Source organism: Lynx canadensis, chromosome D3 (assembly GCF_007474595.2).
Source record: "Lynx canadensis isolate LIC74 chromosome D3, mLynCan4.pri.v2, whole genome shotgun sequence".
Lineage (NCBI taxonomy): Eukaryota > Metazoa > Chordata > Mammalia > Carnivora > Felidae > Lynx > Lynx canadensis.
This window is the reverse complement of record NC_044314.2, coordinates 68,140,795-68,156,862: the sequence shown is the minus strand read 5'-3', so window position 1 is coordinate 68,156,862 and position 16,068 is coordinate 68,140,795. Positions and strand designations below refer to the sequence as shown.

General features: G+C 51.8%; 1 protein-coding gene across 1 annotated transcript in view; it reads right to left on the bottom strand.

The window, feature by feature from the left end:
* SEZ6L (seizure related 6 homolog like) overlaps positions 1–16,068 on the bottom strand; it is a 187,151-nt gene that overhangs the window by 54,178 nt on the left and 116,905 nt on the right. The window contains 7 exon segments of the mRNA XM_030335829.1: positions 771–965; positions 1,373–1,539; positions 3,756–3,921; positions 8,143–8,328; positions 10,514–10,706; positions 12,968–13,101; positions 14,337–15,050. Of these exon segments, the coding sequence (XP_030191689.1) occupies positions 771–965; positions 1,373–1,539; positions 3,756–3,921; positions 8,143–8,328; positions 10,514–10,706; positions 12,968–13,101; positions 14,337–15,050 (1,755 nt within the window).

The window sequence follows — 16,068 nt, the reverse complement described above, 5'->3', positions numbered from 1 at the left end:
AATCCCTCACCACGACGAAGCTGTGACTTCACGCCAACCGCCATCCAGGCGGCGGCTGCCAGGAGCAAGGGCTCTCTTCCTTCCACCACATGCATCCAGGCTTGAGGTGGTTCCGCGGCCTGGCATGTGGGGAAAGAGGCAGGGCAGAGCCCCGGGAGCTCGTGGAGAGGAGGGTTCGACCCAGCCAACACCGTCCAGAGGGGCTCAGAGCACAGGTCTCTGAGAAAAAGGGAGACCCAAGTGCCATTTCTACCTCTACGAGTTACCCTGAGTCTGTTCTTAGGAATGGTCTGGTTCCTCATGGCTTTGGGTTCCTCAGCTGTAAATGGGGTCAATATTATGTGCCTCACAGGATTGTAGTGAGGATTAAATGAGAAAATGCAGCCCTTGGCAACTATTATCAATAGCATCGTTATTATTAATTGAACTCAGGGCTGCCGTGTGTGGTTGGGTGGGTTGTGCACTGCACAAAAGTACATAGCAAGCGGGTACAGAGGAGCTGAAATCCATGCAGAGATCTTTTCACTGAGCTATGCACTATGGGGTCTGTGCTTGTAGGAAGGGGCACCTTTAAAAATTTATCAAGCTTGGAATTTTCTCAGGGACCAGCAGCAAATTTGACCCAAAGGATGGTGAGCCCTGGAAAGGGTTCTGATGCGAAATTGGTATGTAAGTTGGTGACATACTTCTAAACCGGGGCCTTGACCTTTTCATCTGAGGGGGTCCAGGTCCCTGAGGCAGCCTGGGAGGAGGACGGTGGGGCCACTCACCTCTGCATAGGGGCTCTGTGTCGTTCCAGTACGGGTCCCGCACATTGATGCACTCGATAATGGCCGGACCCTGCTCCAGAGAGTGGCCGGGATCGCAGGTGAACTCCACTATGGTGCCGATGTTATAGGTCGGGTCGGATGTGGTGAAATTCCCATTCTGAATGTAGGGCTCATAACAGTGGCCTTTCTCAAAGGCTGGGGTGGGGATACAAAAGAGGGGCAGCAGCTCAGATGAGGCAGGGGCTCCCCAGAGAGCTGGATCTCAGAAGATGGGTCCCCTCCTGCTGTTTAGACAAGCTCCCAGGAAAATGGGCACCGGACCCCACTTTCCAATTCCAGCTGACCTGCTGACCTGCCTTGGAGCATTCACTTCTCTTTTGGCGACCTCATTATTTTCATCTCTAAAATGGGAATACAAACTTCTGCCCTCTTAACCCTGCAGGCTCTGCCTTTGAAAGTCAAAAGGTCAGTCTGGCCTCTGGGTCGGCCCTTGGCCTTAGCAGGTCAGATTTCTAGCTCCCAGGACCCAGCCCAGCTCTGCCACACTTCCTCCACTCACACACCATCACCCGGGATGGGGGAGGCCCCCCGGGGACTCTCACCCTCGAACCGGATGTTGAAGGCTGAGGCTGCCCGTGCCTGGTCGGACGTGAACTCAATGCGGATGCTGTTGCCCTCACTCAGCAGACCCTCAAAGGGGACACTCTCGGTTTGGAGGGAGTCATAGAGAAGAGCTGACTTGTTGATCAAGCCACTGTAGACCATCATCCTGACAGCAGGGGGAAGGACAGGAAGATCACTGACCCACAGCAGCAGTGGGAGGCGTGTGCCTCGCTCCCAGACCCAGATCCCGACTCTGCCCCTGACTTGCCCGGTCGAGCTGCTCTGCCTTAGGGAACCTGCTTCCTTTTCTGTAGGATGCTTACTCTAGACTCACGGGTGGATCCTGAGGTTATAGGAAAAGTGCTGTGTGTGATGTTATGAACCAGACTAATTAACTGATACCAATTATTATGACTAATTGAGGAGTAGAGATTAATGCACTGAAAGAGCGGTAGTCAGACAACCAGAGTCTCAACTCTGTAACTTCTGAGCCGTGTGACTTTGGACAGGGACACTTCCCAGCTCCGAGCCTCTGTTTCTTCATCTGTAAAACGGGTGCCTACTTCACACTCTGAGCCTACCTCAGAGTGTGGACATTAAAGGCCTTGTGCATAACATGCTGAGGACAAAGCAGGCACACGGGTCAAATTTATAAGCATTTGATTATAAATCAACTGATTTATAATTCCTGATTCTCACTTCCCAACTCCCCAGTGATTGGGTTGACATAAGTCTCAGCACATCTTGGGCCTCAGTTTCCACAGTTGGGAAGGGAGGGATCGTAACGTCTCTCCCACCTGTCTTACAGGTGGGCATTGAGAATATGACAGGATCGAGTGCCCTGAAAAATAAAACATGTTAGGCAGAATGCTGGCATTCATTTTTGCTGTTATTAAAGTCATTTGACACTCGGCTCCTTGCTAGTCCTGGTATTTTTAAAGAAATTATGCAAAAAATAAGGAGGGAAATAGTATACAAATTAGATCAATTTCTTTATAGAGTCATAAAGAGGCATTTTAAATCTTTTGAGTTGTTTTTTTTACTGTGACTCATAAAAAAGGTTTACTTTATGTTGCCCAGACGAATTTCTAATGTTACCAAAATGCATGAATGTCGAAGCGACAATTTGCTCACTTTGCCACATGTCCACTGTGTTTGGGATGAGGAGGGGGCTGGCTTCCTGCCCCAGATCTCTGAGAATCTCTCAGCTCAACCAGCTCAAAGGGTGGCTGGCAACGCTGGGGAGTTAGAGTGTCCAGAAGCATCCCTCATGCAGTGATAGCTGGGGGGGGGGTGGTGGGTCAGTACCTCAGCTCCCTCGCCTTTCCGAAAGGACCAGGCTCCATACGGTTTTGCAGAGGCCCCCAGCAGATAGAACCCCCATGGCCCCTGCAGAGGCACCTGCTCATTAACACGCACCGTGTTGACTCCTTTCTTGTCCTGCCCGCTGCCCTATGCCTCTGCCAGTGCTTTCCAAGATTAGCTCCCAAATGAGCTACTTTCCCTAACATCCTTGTCTCCATGTCTGTTTCCAAGGGAACACGACCTAAGACAGCAAGTCTAAGCAGCTCTGGTCCTCGTTTTCTGGAACATTCAAGAATACTCTAGGGGCGCCTGGGTGGCTCAGTCGGTAAAGCGTCTGACTTCGGCTCAGGTCATGATCTCGCGGTTTGTGGGTTTGAGCCCCGCGTCGGGCTCTGTGCTGATGTCTCAGAGCCTGAAGCCTGCTTCGAATTCTGTGTCTCCCCCTCTCTCTGCCCCTCCCATGCTCATGCTCTCTCTCAATAATAAATAAAAACGTTAAAAAAGTTAAAGTAAAAAAGAATATTCTAACATAAAACCATAGAATATTAAAGTTCTAAGATTCCGGATCCTATGCATATCACTTAGAGTCTACAGACCTGCTCTTGCTTAGATACTGCCCTGAAACTTCTCCCAAATTCCTTCACGTGTACAAGCACAGTTTTTCCACGTCAATTTCCTATCCAATCGGAAACCAAGTTTTGCTACTTCTCTCCTGTTCTCCATAGAGCCTAGTATGTGACCGGGCACCGAGCAGGTGCTCAGTGAATACTCCCTCTTTGTTAACTGCAAAAAGGGACATGCAGGAGACAGACTGGGTCAGTGCAGCATGGGGGATCTGGATTCCATTCCTGCTTCTTCCCCTTCCCTGCTGTATGACCTGGGGCGAGTCCCTTTCCCTCTCCATGCCCAAGTTTCCCGACCTGTGAAAGGAGATTGAAGCCGATGGTGTCTAACATCCTTGCCAGCCTCCCCAGGCTTTCCTTTCTCAACCTCCAGAAGCCATTGCAAGACTCCAGGTCCTTAGTCACATTCCGACACTCTGGGAAGGAGTGAGGCTGGGAACCCTCAGAGGCTCACCTGTCCTTCTCATGCAACGACAGTCTTTCAAAATGCAGATGCAGCTTCTGGCCTTCTGGAGCTTTGATTGTCCACACGCAGAGCTGGCTCCCGTTGGCGTTTCCAGGGTAACTTGGGGAGAGGACGCGGCCAATGGTGGCGTTGTGCACAGCCCCTCCGCAAGGGGCTGGGGGCAGAGAATGGGGTGGGTGGTCATGAGAGGAAAGCAGAGAGAGAGAGAGAGAGAGAGAGAGATCTCCCCACCCCTAGCCCTTAGCAGGAGGAAATGGGATGGGAAGAGGGACACACTGTAAAAGTCCTCTCCCCTTGGACAAGGTTCATCCAGTTCGATAGGAGACCTCATTTCACGACTGGAGATACCCCCTTGGCGTTCCATGACAGGGACCAACTGTGATTTAAGGGTTCCTCCACGGCACTGGCTGTGCCCTGATTCTTTCTGAGAGGACGGTAACAAGGACACAAACAGGCCATTCACAAAGGAAGAAATATACTTTTAGTATTTAGTAGGCACTAAAAATGCAGCCTCACCCACAATAAAAGAAAGGCAATTCTAGATTATATTCTGTTTCCATCTGCCTGATTGGGCAAGATAAAAAGCGGCCATCGCTCACCGATGGGACAGGTGGTGGGAAATGGGCCCTCTCCCTCATCACTGGTTAGGATGCAAATGACTCCGACCTTTCAGGAGAGCAATTTGGAGAAAAATTCAGAAAGTATGTTCCCAAACTGACCGACTCATTAAAGTTCTGGGAGTTTGTGCTAAAAAGGAGATTGAGAGATTTCCCCCAAGATTTATGAATAAAGGTGTTCACTGCTGAAGTGTTTCTAAGAGCGAAAAACGAGAAACAACACGCATGTCCACTCACAGCCATTTGGGGAAATAAATGCATCCCATTCACACGTTACTAAAAATCATACCCTTAAAGAATGCTTGAGAATATGGAAAAATGCACTCGAAATTTTCAGTGGGGAAAAAAACAAGTTACAAAATGGTCTTCCATACCTGTTTCAATGAGCTAGTTGCAAAAATCTATTGAGACCATAAATATAAAAGTGATTTGCTTCTATCTTGACACTTGGATTTCTTGACTTTTTTTTAAACCACAACATATATTACTTTTATCATAAAAATCTAATAAAGAAATATTTAAGAAGTGATTTGTGCACCAGAGGGAGATGCATGAATGGAAGGAAATAGTCTGAGTCTTATTTTTAGGAGATACTTGGGTCTCATTAAGGGTTTGTTGAGTGACTGCATGACTAATAAGGGCTTGCAGCGGGAGAAAAAAGGTAGATCACTTTCTCCTGTGCTCTGGATTCTGCGGATTTACAGCGAAGACATTGCCAAGAAGCGCCCCCTCCTTGTTTCAGCACCACGGACAGAGGTGCGTGCGTGCGTGCGTGTGTGTGTGTGTGTGTGTGTGTGTGTCTGTCTTTCGCCTGTCCTTCTGTCCTAAAGCGGAGGTTGAAACCCTGCCTGTGCCACTTACCTGCTGTGGATCTAGAGAGTTCTGAACCTTGAGTTCACTATAAAATGGTGATAAGAATTCCAGCCTGCTTCCAGGACTGGGGTGAGAAATCGGTGAACCGATGCACAATATGCGTCTTGGCGCCATGCCTGGCACAGAGTAGGTACTCAAAATGTAGCCAGTTCTATTGTCCTATGGCTCGGGCTGGCGAGATGGAGAACACTGTCCCTGGTGGGGGCACTGGCCATCTGTCCTCCCCAAGCTGCCGCTCATCTGCTGCCTCTCTGCTCCCGTTCCTTGCCTTATTAAGCCAACTGATGGCTCTGTTTGCCTTCAATTTCCCAGCCGTGGCTCCCCATCCATCTTTCTTAGCACAAAATGAGGCTTAATTCCTCTCTGATTTCACACATAGATAAAAATTAACGCGAGAGACGCACTGAGGGCAATGGCCCTATGGTTTGGATTTTTTTCCCCTCTGTTGAAAAGAAGAGAAGAGAGGAGAAATTCTGAAGGGCCTTGGGGGAACAATATTGCAACAATCAAAGCTCAGAATTTGTTATCAAGTCTCATTTGCTTTTTGGATTCCATGGACTCTGAATGCCTGGAGAGAGGGAATAATTTATTATTATTCCCAGGATTCTCTTTGTACATGGTTCGTGCTCTGGGTGCTCAGTTCTTACGGGCAACCTATACTGTCCTGACCACCGTCGTAACTTTTGAGAATCTGACAGAGTTTTGCTCTCTTGACAGTTGAGGATGGTCAAGCCTATGACCACGGGTGCAGGGACAGTGTGGCATAGCCCAGTGCTTGTCAGTCTATCATGTGCACACGAATCACACAAGGGCATGTTACAATGTAGATTATGATCCAGTAGTCTCATAGGGGGCCCAGGATTATGCATCTGCAATAATCTTGCTGGTCTGTAGACCACACTTTGAGAAACACAGCTCAGGAGAGAAGGGTTCTGGACTCATTTCAATTTCTGTCTGGTGGCTTTGGGTGAGTGACTTCACCTCCGTGAGCCTCTGTTTCCTCATCTGTAAAATGAAGGTAATGGCTCTCATCATGCAAGATTGCTGTGAACATTTACAGCATCCCTGGCAGTTTCTCAGTATCTATTGACTGGGTTCAAAATGTGGCTGCAGGCACACCAGAAGCACAGGGACAAAAGAAAAATTGATCATTTTTTTTGACACTTTGTCAAAATGAAAAGGTTTTCTGCATCAAAGGACACTATCAAGAAGTGACAAACAACCCACACAGCAGGAGAAGATGTTTGCACATCATATACCCGATAAGGATCTAATATCCAGAATATACAAAGTACTGTTACGACTCAACAATAAAAAGACAAGTAACAAAATTTTAAAAAACAACGGGCAAAGGACCTGAATAGATACTTCGCTTAGACGATCTACAAAGGGGGGGGGGGCGCCTGGGTGGCTCTGTCGTTTGAGCTCTGACTCTTGATTTCGGCTCAGGTCATGATCCCAGGGTGGTGGGATCGAGCACTGCTCATTCTCTCTCTCTCTCTTTTTCTCTCAAAATAAATAAATAAATAATAAATAAATAAATAAATAAAAAAAACATTGAAAACAGAGAAGATCTACAAATGGCCAAGAAGCACATTGGAAAAGCTGCTCAATATGATTAGCCATCAGGGAAATGCAGATCAAAACCACCACGAGAGAGAGCTTCACATGCACCCGGATGGCTAAAGGCATAAAAAGAAAATGTGTACAATAATAAGAGCTGGTGAGGACGTGGAGAAATTGGTACTTTACGCAGCTGGTGGGAAGGTCAAATGCTGCAGCCTCTGTGGAAAATAGCTTGACAACTCTTTAAAAAGTTAAACACAGAATTACCATATGACCCAGTGATGCCACTCCTGGGTATCGACCCAAGAGAAATGAAAACATACGTCCTCTGGGGCACCTGGGTGGCTCAGTCAGTTAAGCGTCTGACCCAGGACATGATCTCGCAGTTCATGAGTTCAAGCCCTGTGTCGGGCTCTGTGCTGACCGTGCAGAGGCTGCTTGGGATTCTCTCTCTCCCTCTCTCTCTGCCCCTCCTCTGCTCTCTCTCTCTCTTTGTCTCGCTCTCAAAAGTAAATGTGTAAGGGGCACTAAGGAATCTACTCCTGAAATCATTGTTGCGCTATATGCTAACTAATTTGGATGCAAATTAAAAAAAATAAAAAACAAACGAGTTAAAAAAGAATAAAAGGAAATGCGGACATAAAAAAATAGAGAAACCTTTTAAAATGAAGAAAGAAAATAAACTTGTACAAAACTTGTACACAGAAACTTGCACACAGATGCTCACAGAAGCATTATTCATAACTGCCGAAAAGTGGGAAAGACTCAGGTGTCCACCAGGGAATAAACACACAAAATGGGGGCACAGCCACACGACGGCATATTACACAGCCACAGAAAAGAATCAAGTGCTCCCCAGGCTGTGGCGTGGGTGAACCTTGAGAACATGATCCCGAAGCCAGCTGCCAAAGACCACATGTGCCAGGTGACCCCATTTACACAGAATGTCCAGTATAAGCAGATCCGCAGATAACAGAAAGCATGATGGTGGATGCCAAGGGCGGAAGGGGGAGGGGAAAATGGAAAGTGAGTCCAAGTGGCTACGAGGTTTCCTTTGGGGCTGTTGAAGGCGACCTGGGACTACACAGTGGTAACCGTGGCGTGACGCTGTAGGTGTGCTAAACGTCACTAACGGTGAATTTAGGTTCTGTGACTTTTCTCCCCTACGGACTAAGATTTGAATGGCATCGGTCGTCCGTGCTGGGAGCAGCCTCTTTGCCCGGGGCTGAGCGCCTATCCTGAGGTCGGTCTAATGCCCTGGGGTCGGCCTCTCCTCTGAGTGGACTACTGGTGTCTGGGCCGCCGAGGCTGGAGTGTACCTGAACAGATGGGCTCCTGGCTGCTCCAGTGGGGCTTGGAGGCGTTAATGCAAGTCAGCGTCTTGGCCCCCTGGAGCTCGTAGCCCAGGTGGCAGTGGAAGTGGGCCACCCCACCCGAATGCAGGTCCATCACTGTCACATCCCCATAGTCGGGCCGGCGAGGAAAACTGCAGCTCAGCATGAAGGCTGCGAAGAAACGCAAAGGCAGACACTCAACTCTCAGAGTGGGGAGAGATGATGCATGTGACCCACCTCCCGGGAGCCAGTTTGAGCTGAGGAGAAAAGATGAGGCCCCTGGGGGGGTGTTTTTGTGACTCCCATGGATGCGGAGACTGCCAGACTGGCACTTTTTCTAGGCCGCAAGGTCCCCACCCTGCCCCCCGCCGCCCCCCCCCCCCGCCGAGATCACAGGTTTGGGGTGAAAAATGAGTTCCCACGTCATCTGAGCCCCTCTCCACGTGGACACAGAATGGCCACCTGCTTGGGCAGAGCAGGGGCAGAATGAGCCAGGTAGGGTAGTCCTGCCAGCACGAACATCTTCGGCGTTTGTTAAACCCGCAGAGTCCTGGACCCGAACTAGAACGAGCCGCCCCTCAGGAAATGCCAAAGGGTACGACAGCTTGAAAATAACTGTCCTCGGGGTGCCTGGGTGGCTCAGTCGGTTGAGCGTCCGACTTCAGCTCAGGTCATGATCTCGCGGTCCGTGAGTTCGAGCCCCGCGTCGGGCTCTGGGCTGATGGCTGAGAGCCTGGAGCCTGCTTCCGATTCTGTGTCTCCCTCTCTCTCTGCCCCTCCCCGGTTCATGCTCTGTCTCTCTCTGTCCCAAAAATAAGTAAACGTTAAAAAAAATTTTTAGAAAATAACTGTCCTGGCCACGTACAGGGTTGGGCTCTGGAGGAGACCAGTGTGAGTGTAAGTTCTTCCTCCATCACTTAGGCACTATGTGACTTGGAGAAAGGGACACAGTGACCTGAACTTGGTTCCCCTCCTCTTTCCGGTGGAGTTGACGATGGTCCCTGCCTCACAGCGGTCGTACGGATTAAACAGGAAACTCTGAGGAAGAGCCTCCTTGACCCAGTGTCTGGCTGGGAGCAGCAGAAGGTTCTATGTGGCCATGCTGAGCTCCTCAAATTTCCTAAGAGGGTGCGAAACCCATCCCAGCCCCTCCCCGGACTGTGGTCTGACCACCCCTGCTGCATAAGATATCCGTAGTCCCAGAACTCCTCTGGGGGGATCACATCCAACTCGAGGGCCCCACGAGCTGTTTTTCTCCCCATATTGTGCCATGAACAAAGACCACAGCGCGTAGCCTCAACACTGGAATGTGGTCATGCACATCCACCTGTTTCAGAAACATCCAGGGGAAAAGTTCAAAGTGAACCGTTTCTCCAGATGTCTGGTCCATCTGACGTCACCGTGGATGGTGCCCAGTATCCAGACTCTACTTTCCCGAGCGGATATCTGGGAAGTTACCCAGTGGGAGCTTCTGGCTAAGGGAAGTAATCGGAGGTCATGGAAAGGGCTCAGGACGTGGGGGAATGGGATAGGGAGAGAGAGAGAGAGAGAGAGCCAGAAGGAAGGGAGAATGGAGGGAGACAAATAAAAGAGGCAAGAGAGAGGGAGGGAAAGAGAAGGAAGGAGGCAGGAAGGGGGAGAGGAGAGCAAGGTGAACCGAAAGCAAGAGAGGAGTCTCAGAAACAGGCAAAAAGGAAAGAAAGCAACATTGTCACAGAAAAGAGACAGCAGGACCCCCCGGGGGTTGAGGCTGGTTACCAGAAGCCCACCGACTTGCGTGGGGTTCATTTATCAGATACATGCAGGAGCCAGGAACCTAAATGGGAAACAAAGTGGCTTTGCTTGTTTTCATTAACCTTGAACCGAACCGTGATGTTGCCTTCAACCGCGAACGGCGGCGACAAACTGACGTATTTGCGGAAACTGTGACTTCGTCACCGAGAGAAATCGCGGGTATTTTCAGATCATAATCGATATCTTGACGTATCTCTTATGTGCCTCAGTACTTTGAAATCACAGTAATTATCAGAACTGCCAAGGGGGATTATTATTTAATGTGGTAATAAAGAAGCACGAACATTAAGATAGCACAGATTAAAACAATATTTTGACAACTGTAATTCAAGATGACTGGTGTCCTTTTTTTTTTTTTAATTGTACAGCTTTTATTTTGTGCTTTTTTTTTATGTTACTTGTTTTTATTTTGTGTTTTTATTTGTTTTATTTTGTGCTTCTTCTGAGAGGGGGGTCCAGAGGTTTTACGGAACTGCAGGGACCCCGGGCACATGAGCATTCTTGGTTCCACAGGGAAACTGAGGCAAACAGCTACACCCCACCGGCCTTGCTGTGAGCTTACCCTGGTAGTGCAGTTGGAAGTTCCCGAAGACGTCGTCCTGGAAGGTCCGGAAGTAGACAGAGATGGTGTTGGTGGGGCTTCGAATGACCTGCCCCTCTACCAGGAGAGTCTGGTTGGCTAGGACAGTCAGGGTGGGACCGTCCACCCCGCGGATGGAGAGCAGCTCCCCGTCAGACAGGTTCACACTCTTCACCTGGGCACAGGCAGGGGCAGAGAGAAACCCACTACCAATGTAGCACTCCCCAACCGACCCCAGCCGATGCCAACACCGCAGCCCTCGGCCAGCCCCTAGTCAAGGGGACAGACGGGCCCCAAGCCCCAGCCCTGGAAACATTTGGGGCCCTGGAAACATCTAGGCCCCCCGAATCTCCCCAAAGGCTGAGGGACCAGAGTAAACCCAAGCTGCAGGGCAGAGGCACTGCAGAGATCTGGAAGGCTCCATGAATCAGTCTCAAGAGAGAGGTTGCTGCAGGCTGGCAGCTGAGGGAAGTTCTCCTGGAGATGGTGGGAGGGGGAGGGCAAGGGCCTGATCAGCTTGTGCCTGAAGCCCCATCTCCAGGGAGACAGAATAAGGCATTCCACCAGAATGTAAGCTCCCCACAACGGCAGGCATTTTTTTCCATTTGCTCAGTGGCCCCAGTGCCTGGAACATAGCACAGAGCAGGTGTTCGATAAATACTTATGTAGATCGAATTCATTCTTCCCCTTTCTGCACCAACTGGTAAGTGACGGAGGGAGGGGCTCATTTCTAGGGCATTCTCAGGGCCGCTCTCCTATGCTATAAAATGATGGCTCTAACTCCAGAACTTGCACAAAGAACTGCACACTTGATTTTCCAAGTCCGCTCTCCAGGCTTGGAAGAGAAAGAAGGGCGATAATTTAATTGTGCACAAAGACATTGTACAAGTGGGAGTAGGGGTAGGTGCGGTCTTTGGTCAGCTCCCAGTGCCCGCTCTGGATTTTTGTGCCTCTCCTTTACGCTGGGATCCCAACCCCTCTGCCCCTCATCTGAGCAGGGCAGGCCTCGCCCACAAGCCCTGTCCCTTTCAGATCACACACCTTATTCTTGTTCCCTCTTTGATGAACTCCTACTCATTCGCCAAAGCCCCACTAAAATTGCCCTTCTCTGTGAGACCTTCCCTGACTGCCAGGGAGCCTGGCCCATCCCTCTAGTGTGATTCAACAACATCCCCTAGAAATTCCCACTAGAGACCTCTTCAAATGGCACCCTAATGTCTTCTAAGTGCGCCTGTCTCAACCACAAAACGTACTCCTTAACAGCAGGTGCTGCACCACCGCATCCCTCGGGGTAAACAGCTGTGATGGGTATACAGCAGGTGCTCCGTGAAGGCATCCTGTGCCTGGTAATCCAGCGTTAGACACGGAGTAAAAGGAGAGGGTCCGCCGAGTACCAGATTCAGATGGACGGCAACCATCCTCCGGTTTATTTTAAGTCCATGAACATTTATTAATTACCTACTGCATGCCACACACTCTACTAAGCTCTGGGGGCCAAGACCACAGGTCCTGCTGCTGAGGGGCTTACTTTCTGTCCTTCCCATGCAAGTCAGAAAAACCTCCCTCAAGTAAAGTTCTGGTTAGATCACAGCCAACCCAGTTCTGAAACTTTCAATGGCTCCTTACTGTCCGTTAGAAAAAGGCACACGTCGGGACCTCCCACTTTGGCCTGGAAGGGTCTGCCACCACGTGGGACCAGCTTTCTTTCCCAACCACACCCCCCTCCTCTCCTGGGGGGCAGTGAACTGGACAGTTCCCGCTCCCAGGCACCCCTCCTTGTTCCAGTTTTTAAAAGGGGCTTCTAAAGATGGGGTGGGGGGCGTCATTTGGGGAAGGCCAGGAACTAGGGCGAGGATCACAGGTAACGTGCGCTGCAGTAGGCTCTGGCTGACTGCTCCCTGGGCACCGGGCACCGTCCTAGTTCTGTCGCCCCGAAAATCTGTGAAGTGGTGGCGTTATCATCTCTATTTTACTGATGGGGAGACTGAGGCTCAGAGATGTAAAGTCCCTTGCCCAAAGCCACACAGCTTTTCATTGGCAGAGCTGGGACTTACACCCAGATGTTTGAGCCCTAAGTCACTTTGCTTTTCCATTGTTAGTTTCTAGGCAAACGTTTTACCAATCGCATGACCCAGGCGGGGCTCCCCTGTGTGTGTGTGGGTGTGTGTGTGGGTGTTCGAGAGGGGCAGAGGAGGACTCTCCTGGGTATAATGCCTCACAATTAGTGCCCCTCCTTCGTGTATGCCAAGCTATTCCAGCTGAGCACTGCATTGGGAACTCCTATTCATTCAACAAAACCCAGCTCAATATGCCCTGGTTAGGGCAAAGAGGGGGCCAAAGGGGCTAGGGGGATCCCAGCAAGTCTGGCTCAGACGGCCCTCCAAGCCTTTGCCCGCTGGAAAGGGCAGGCACGGCAGGGCGCCCTTCTGCGCTTACCTGGAGCTCCACACCGTAGCCAGTGTAGACCATCACGTTGTAGGTACACTCCAGGAAGCTGCTGAGGGGCAGTGGTGGGTGGTCACTGGAGTCGATGTACCCCTCAGGATCGGAGAAGCTCACACTGCAGGGAGCTGGAGGAAGGACTTGAATCAGGACACCGAGGACAGCTCAGGCGGCCGCGGGGTGACAGCGGGACTCTGGGACAGCCACATTCCCCCGTCCCCACTCCTCCCACTGCTGGTGATTCTCCTTCAGTCCCAGAATCAACAAGATAAAAAAACAGCAGTGGCTGACACAGGATGATTGCTTGCTACGAGCTGCGGGGCGCCCCTCTAAGCAGCGGACAGGGCCGACCCCATTCACCCCTGTAGAGTCAGATATTTCACCCCCATTTTATTTATTTTTAAAAGGGAGAGAGAGGGAGAGCGCATGCCCGTGCGTGCATGGGTGCGTGCATGCGAGTCGGGGAAGGGCAGGGGGAGAGCGAGCGAGAGAATCCCAAGCAGGTTCTGCGCTGTCAGCGCGGAGGCCGATGCGGGGCTCGATCCCAGGAACCGTGAGATCCGGCGCCCTTCATCCCCATTTTGGAGACGCCTGCACCAAAGCTCAGAGTGGGGCAGCGCCTGCACCAGGCTCACACAGAGAGCGGGATTCGAACCCAGAGCTCACACTTCTTTAAAGGGAGGCCACAGTGCACTTGACCAAGATCCATGTGGACTGCCACTTCTCTGCTTGAAGGCAGAACAGAGGACAGAAGTAAGACCGGAAGGTGGAAATGCATTTTACCAGGTCCCGGAAGTACGTGGAACAGTGAACGCCCTTTGAAAAGGCCGGGGCCTTCCGGGCAGGCGGAGAGATTCGGTTCCCGCTGAAGACAGTTTGAATCCTGCTCTTTGGCGGTGTGGCCTCAGGCAGGTTGTTCGATGTCTCTGCGTCTCAGTTGTCTCATCTTTAGTTAATTTAATTGCTTTCAATGTTTGTTAATTTTTGAGACAGAGAGAGGCGGAGCATGAGTGGGGGAGGGGCAGAGAGAGAGAGGGAGACACAGAAGCGGAAGCAGGCTCCAGGCTCTGTGCTGAAGGCTCAGAGCCCGACGCCGGGCTCGAACCCACGGACCGCGAGATCGTGACCTGAGCTGGACACTCAACCGACGGAGCCACCCAGGCGCCCCTGTCGTCTCATCTTTAAAATGGGGATATTAATTCTGAGCCACAGGGTCGAGCTCACAGTCAGGGCTCCATTGGTGGCAACTGACGGTGGGGCCTGGACCTCCCTGGCCCGCCTCCCCCCCCCCCCCCCCCGGTTTTCACCCAGTGGGTGCCTCCCGGCTGCCGCAGGAGGGCTGGAGCGTCTGGGGGCTGCTTACCTGGAGCCTGCTCAGTCGTGATGACCGTGGTGGTGATGATGGTGGACGTCGTGGTCTCCTGGCTCTCCTCGGAGGCTGAGCCGGTCAGTTCGCTCTCACCTTTGTCCATCCAGGTCATGGGACTAGCGTCCTCGGGGGGAGCCTCGTGGGGGTCGTCAGGCACGGAGGGCTCCCCAGGGTCTGGCTTCTGGGGGAGCGTGTGGGCCACGTAGGGCCGCGAGGTGAAGGGGGAGATCTGCAGGGGCGCGGGCGTCGTGGGGTCTGCACCTGCCTTCCGGTCCAGCCACAGTGGCTCCTCGGAGGCTGCGGGCTCGGGGTCCCCCGGTGGGCGGGGCTTCTCCGTGGCGGAGGAGAGGAGCCCGGGGCCGGAGGATGCCGGCTGGGACAGAGCCCTCTGGACGGCTGCCGCGGAGGTGGCCTTGGGCCGCAGCTGCTTCCTGGCCGAGTTCACCTGCTTCAGAGAAGGCAGCCTCTTCCCGGAGGGGAGGACGCGCTTGGTGGCGGCCTCCTCGGGCAGCGCTGTGGACAGAGCGGCGGAGGGGGCTGTCCCTTGCAGCCCCGGCTCGCTGAGATCTTCCCCTGACTGCGCTGGATTCGGAGGGGCCGCTGTCACTCTCTCTTCGCGGCTCTCTTTGCTCAGACTGCTGCTCTCTAGTGCTCCCGAGGGCAGAAGGGAAGCACCGGAAGGGCCAGCGTCTCCTTCCTGGGGCACATCTGGGGAAGAGGAGAAAAGACGCCTGTTAGCTTGGGGCCGGGGATGGGGGTTGGCTCCTCCGCCTCCTGAGCTGGGGGCCTAAGGTGGCGGCCCAGAGCTTGCCAAGTCCCCGACAGATATGGGGGCTGCCTTCTTCCCTGTCTCCTGACTCTCCCTTCCTCTCCTTTCCTCTCTCTCCTGCTCCCTTCTTTTCTTCCTTTGGCTGACAATGGAGACTTAGGGTTGATCCTGCCAGGCCCGAGCTAAGCATTAGGGTTACAGAAACCAGGGGCGCAAGAGTCTCACACACTAGTTGTGTAATGTGCTGGGAGGGATAACAGGAAAGGAGAAATGGTCACATTTGGTGTGACACATGCTTAGAAAGACAAAAGCTTTGCATGCTAATAGGGCAGAGAGAACAGGCCTCTAACTCAGTCTGTGGGGCAGGACCACCATGTACAGTTAGGCAGCTTGTTCACTGCACAAGGACGTGCCATGAAGGATGAGTGGGGGTTGTAACAAACCCACACTCTTTTCTCCAAGCCCTGTGCCCTGGTTCAAGGCTACATTGCACTGGATTGAGGAGGTGGGGGGGGGACTTTTTTTTTTTTTTTTTTTTTTTACACTAAATCATTAAAAACTGACCTTGTGGGAGACACAGAAAGAGTTGAAGATTTTGAATCATGAGACGGGTTCGGAGCAGGAAGACCGTGGAGGCCTGGCACAAAAGAGGACTATGATGGGTGCAGATGGTGACTAGAGAGGAAGCTGGAGACATGGGGTGGCCGGGGCCAGACTGTGGCGGGCAGTGTATACCCTGCTGATAACTTTCTGTGATTTATTTTTGCCTTGAGTGCAAACCCACTTAGTAATTTTAAACAGGGGCTGGCCCTGGCAGCCGTTTGGCAGATTCAGGTCTGAAATCCACCGCATTTACCCGAGACCCACTTCTGTCCATGGCAAGCTGGTGCCTGGCTCTAACCTCCCTGGGCCTCCGTGTCCCCAGCTGTAAAATGGGGCGATGGCTTCCTGTGCCCC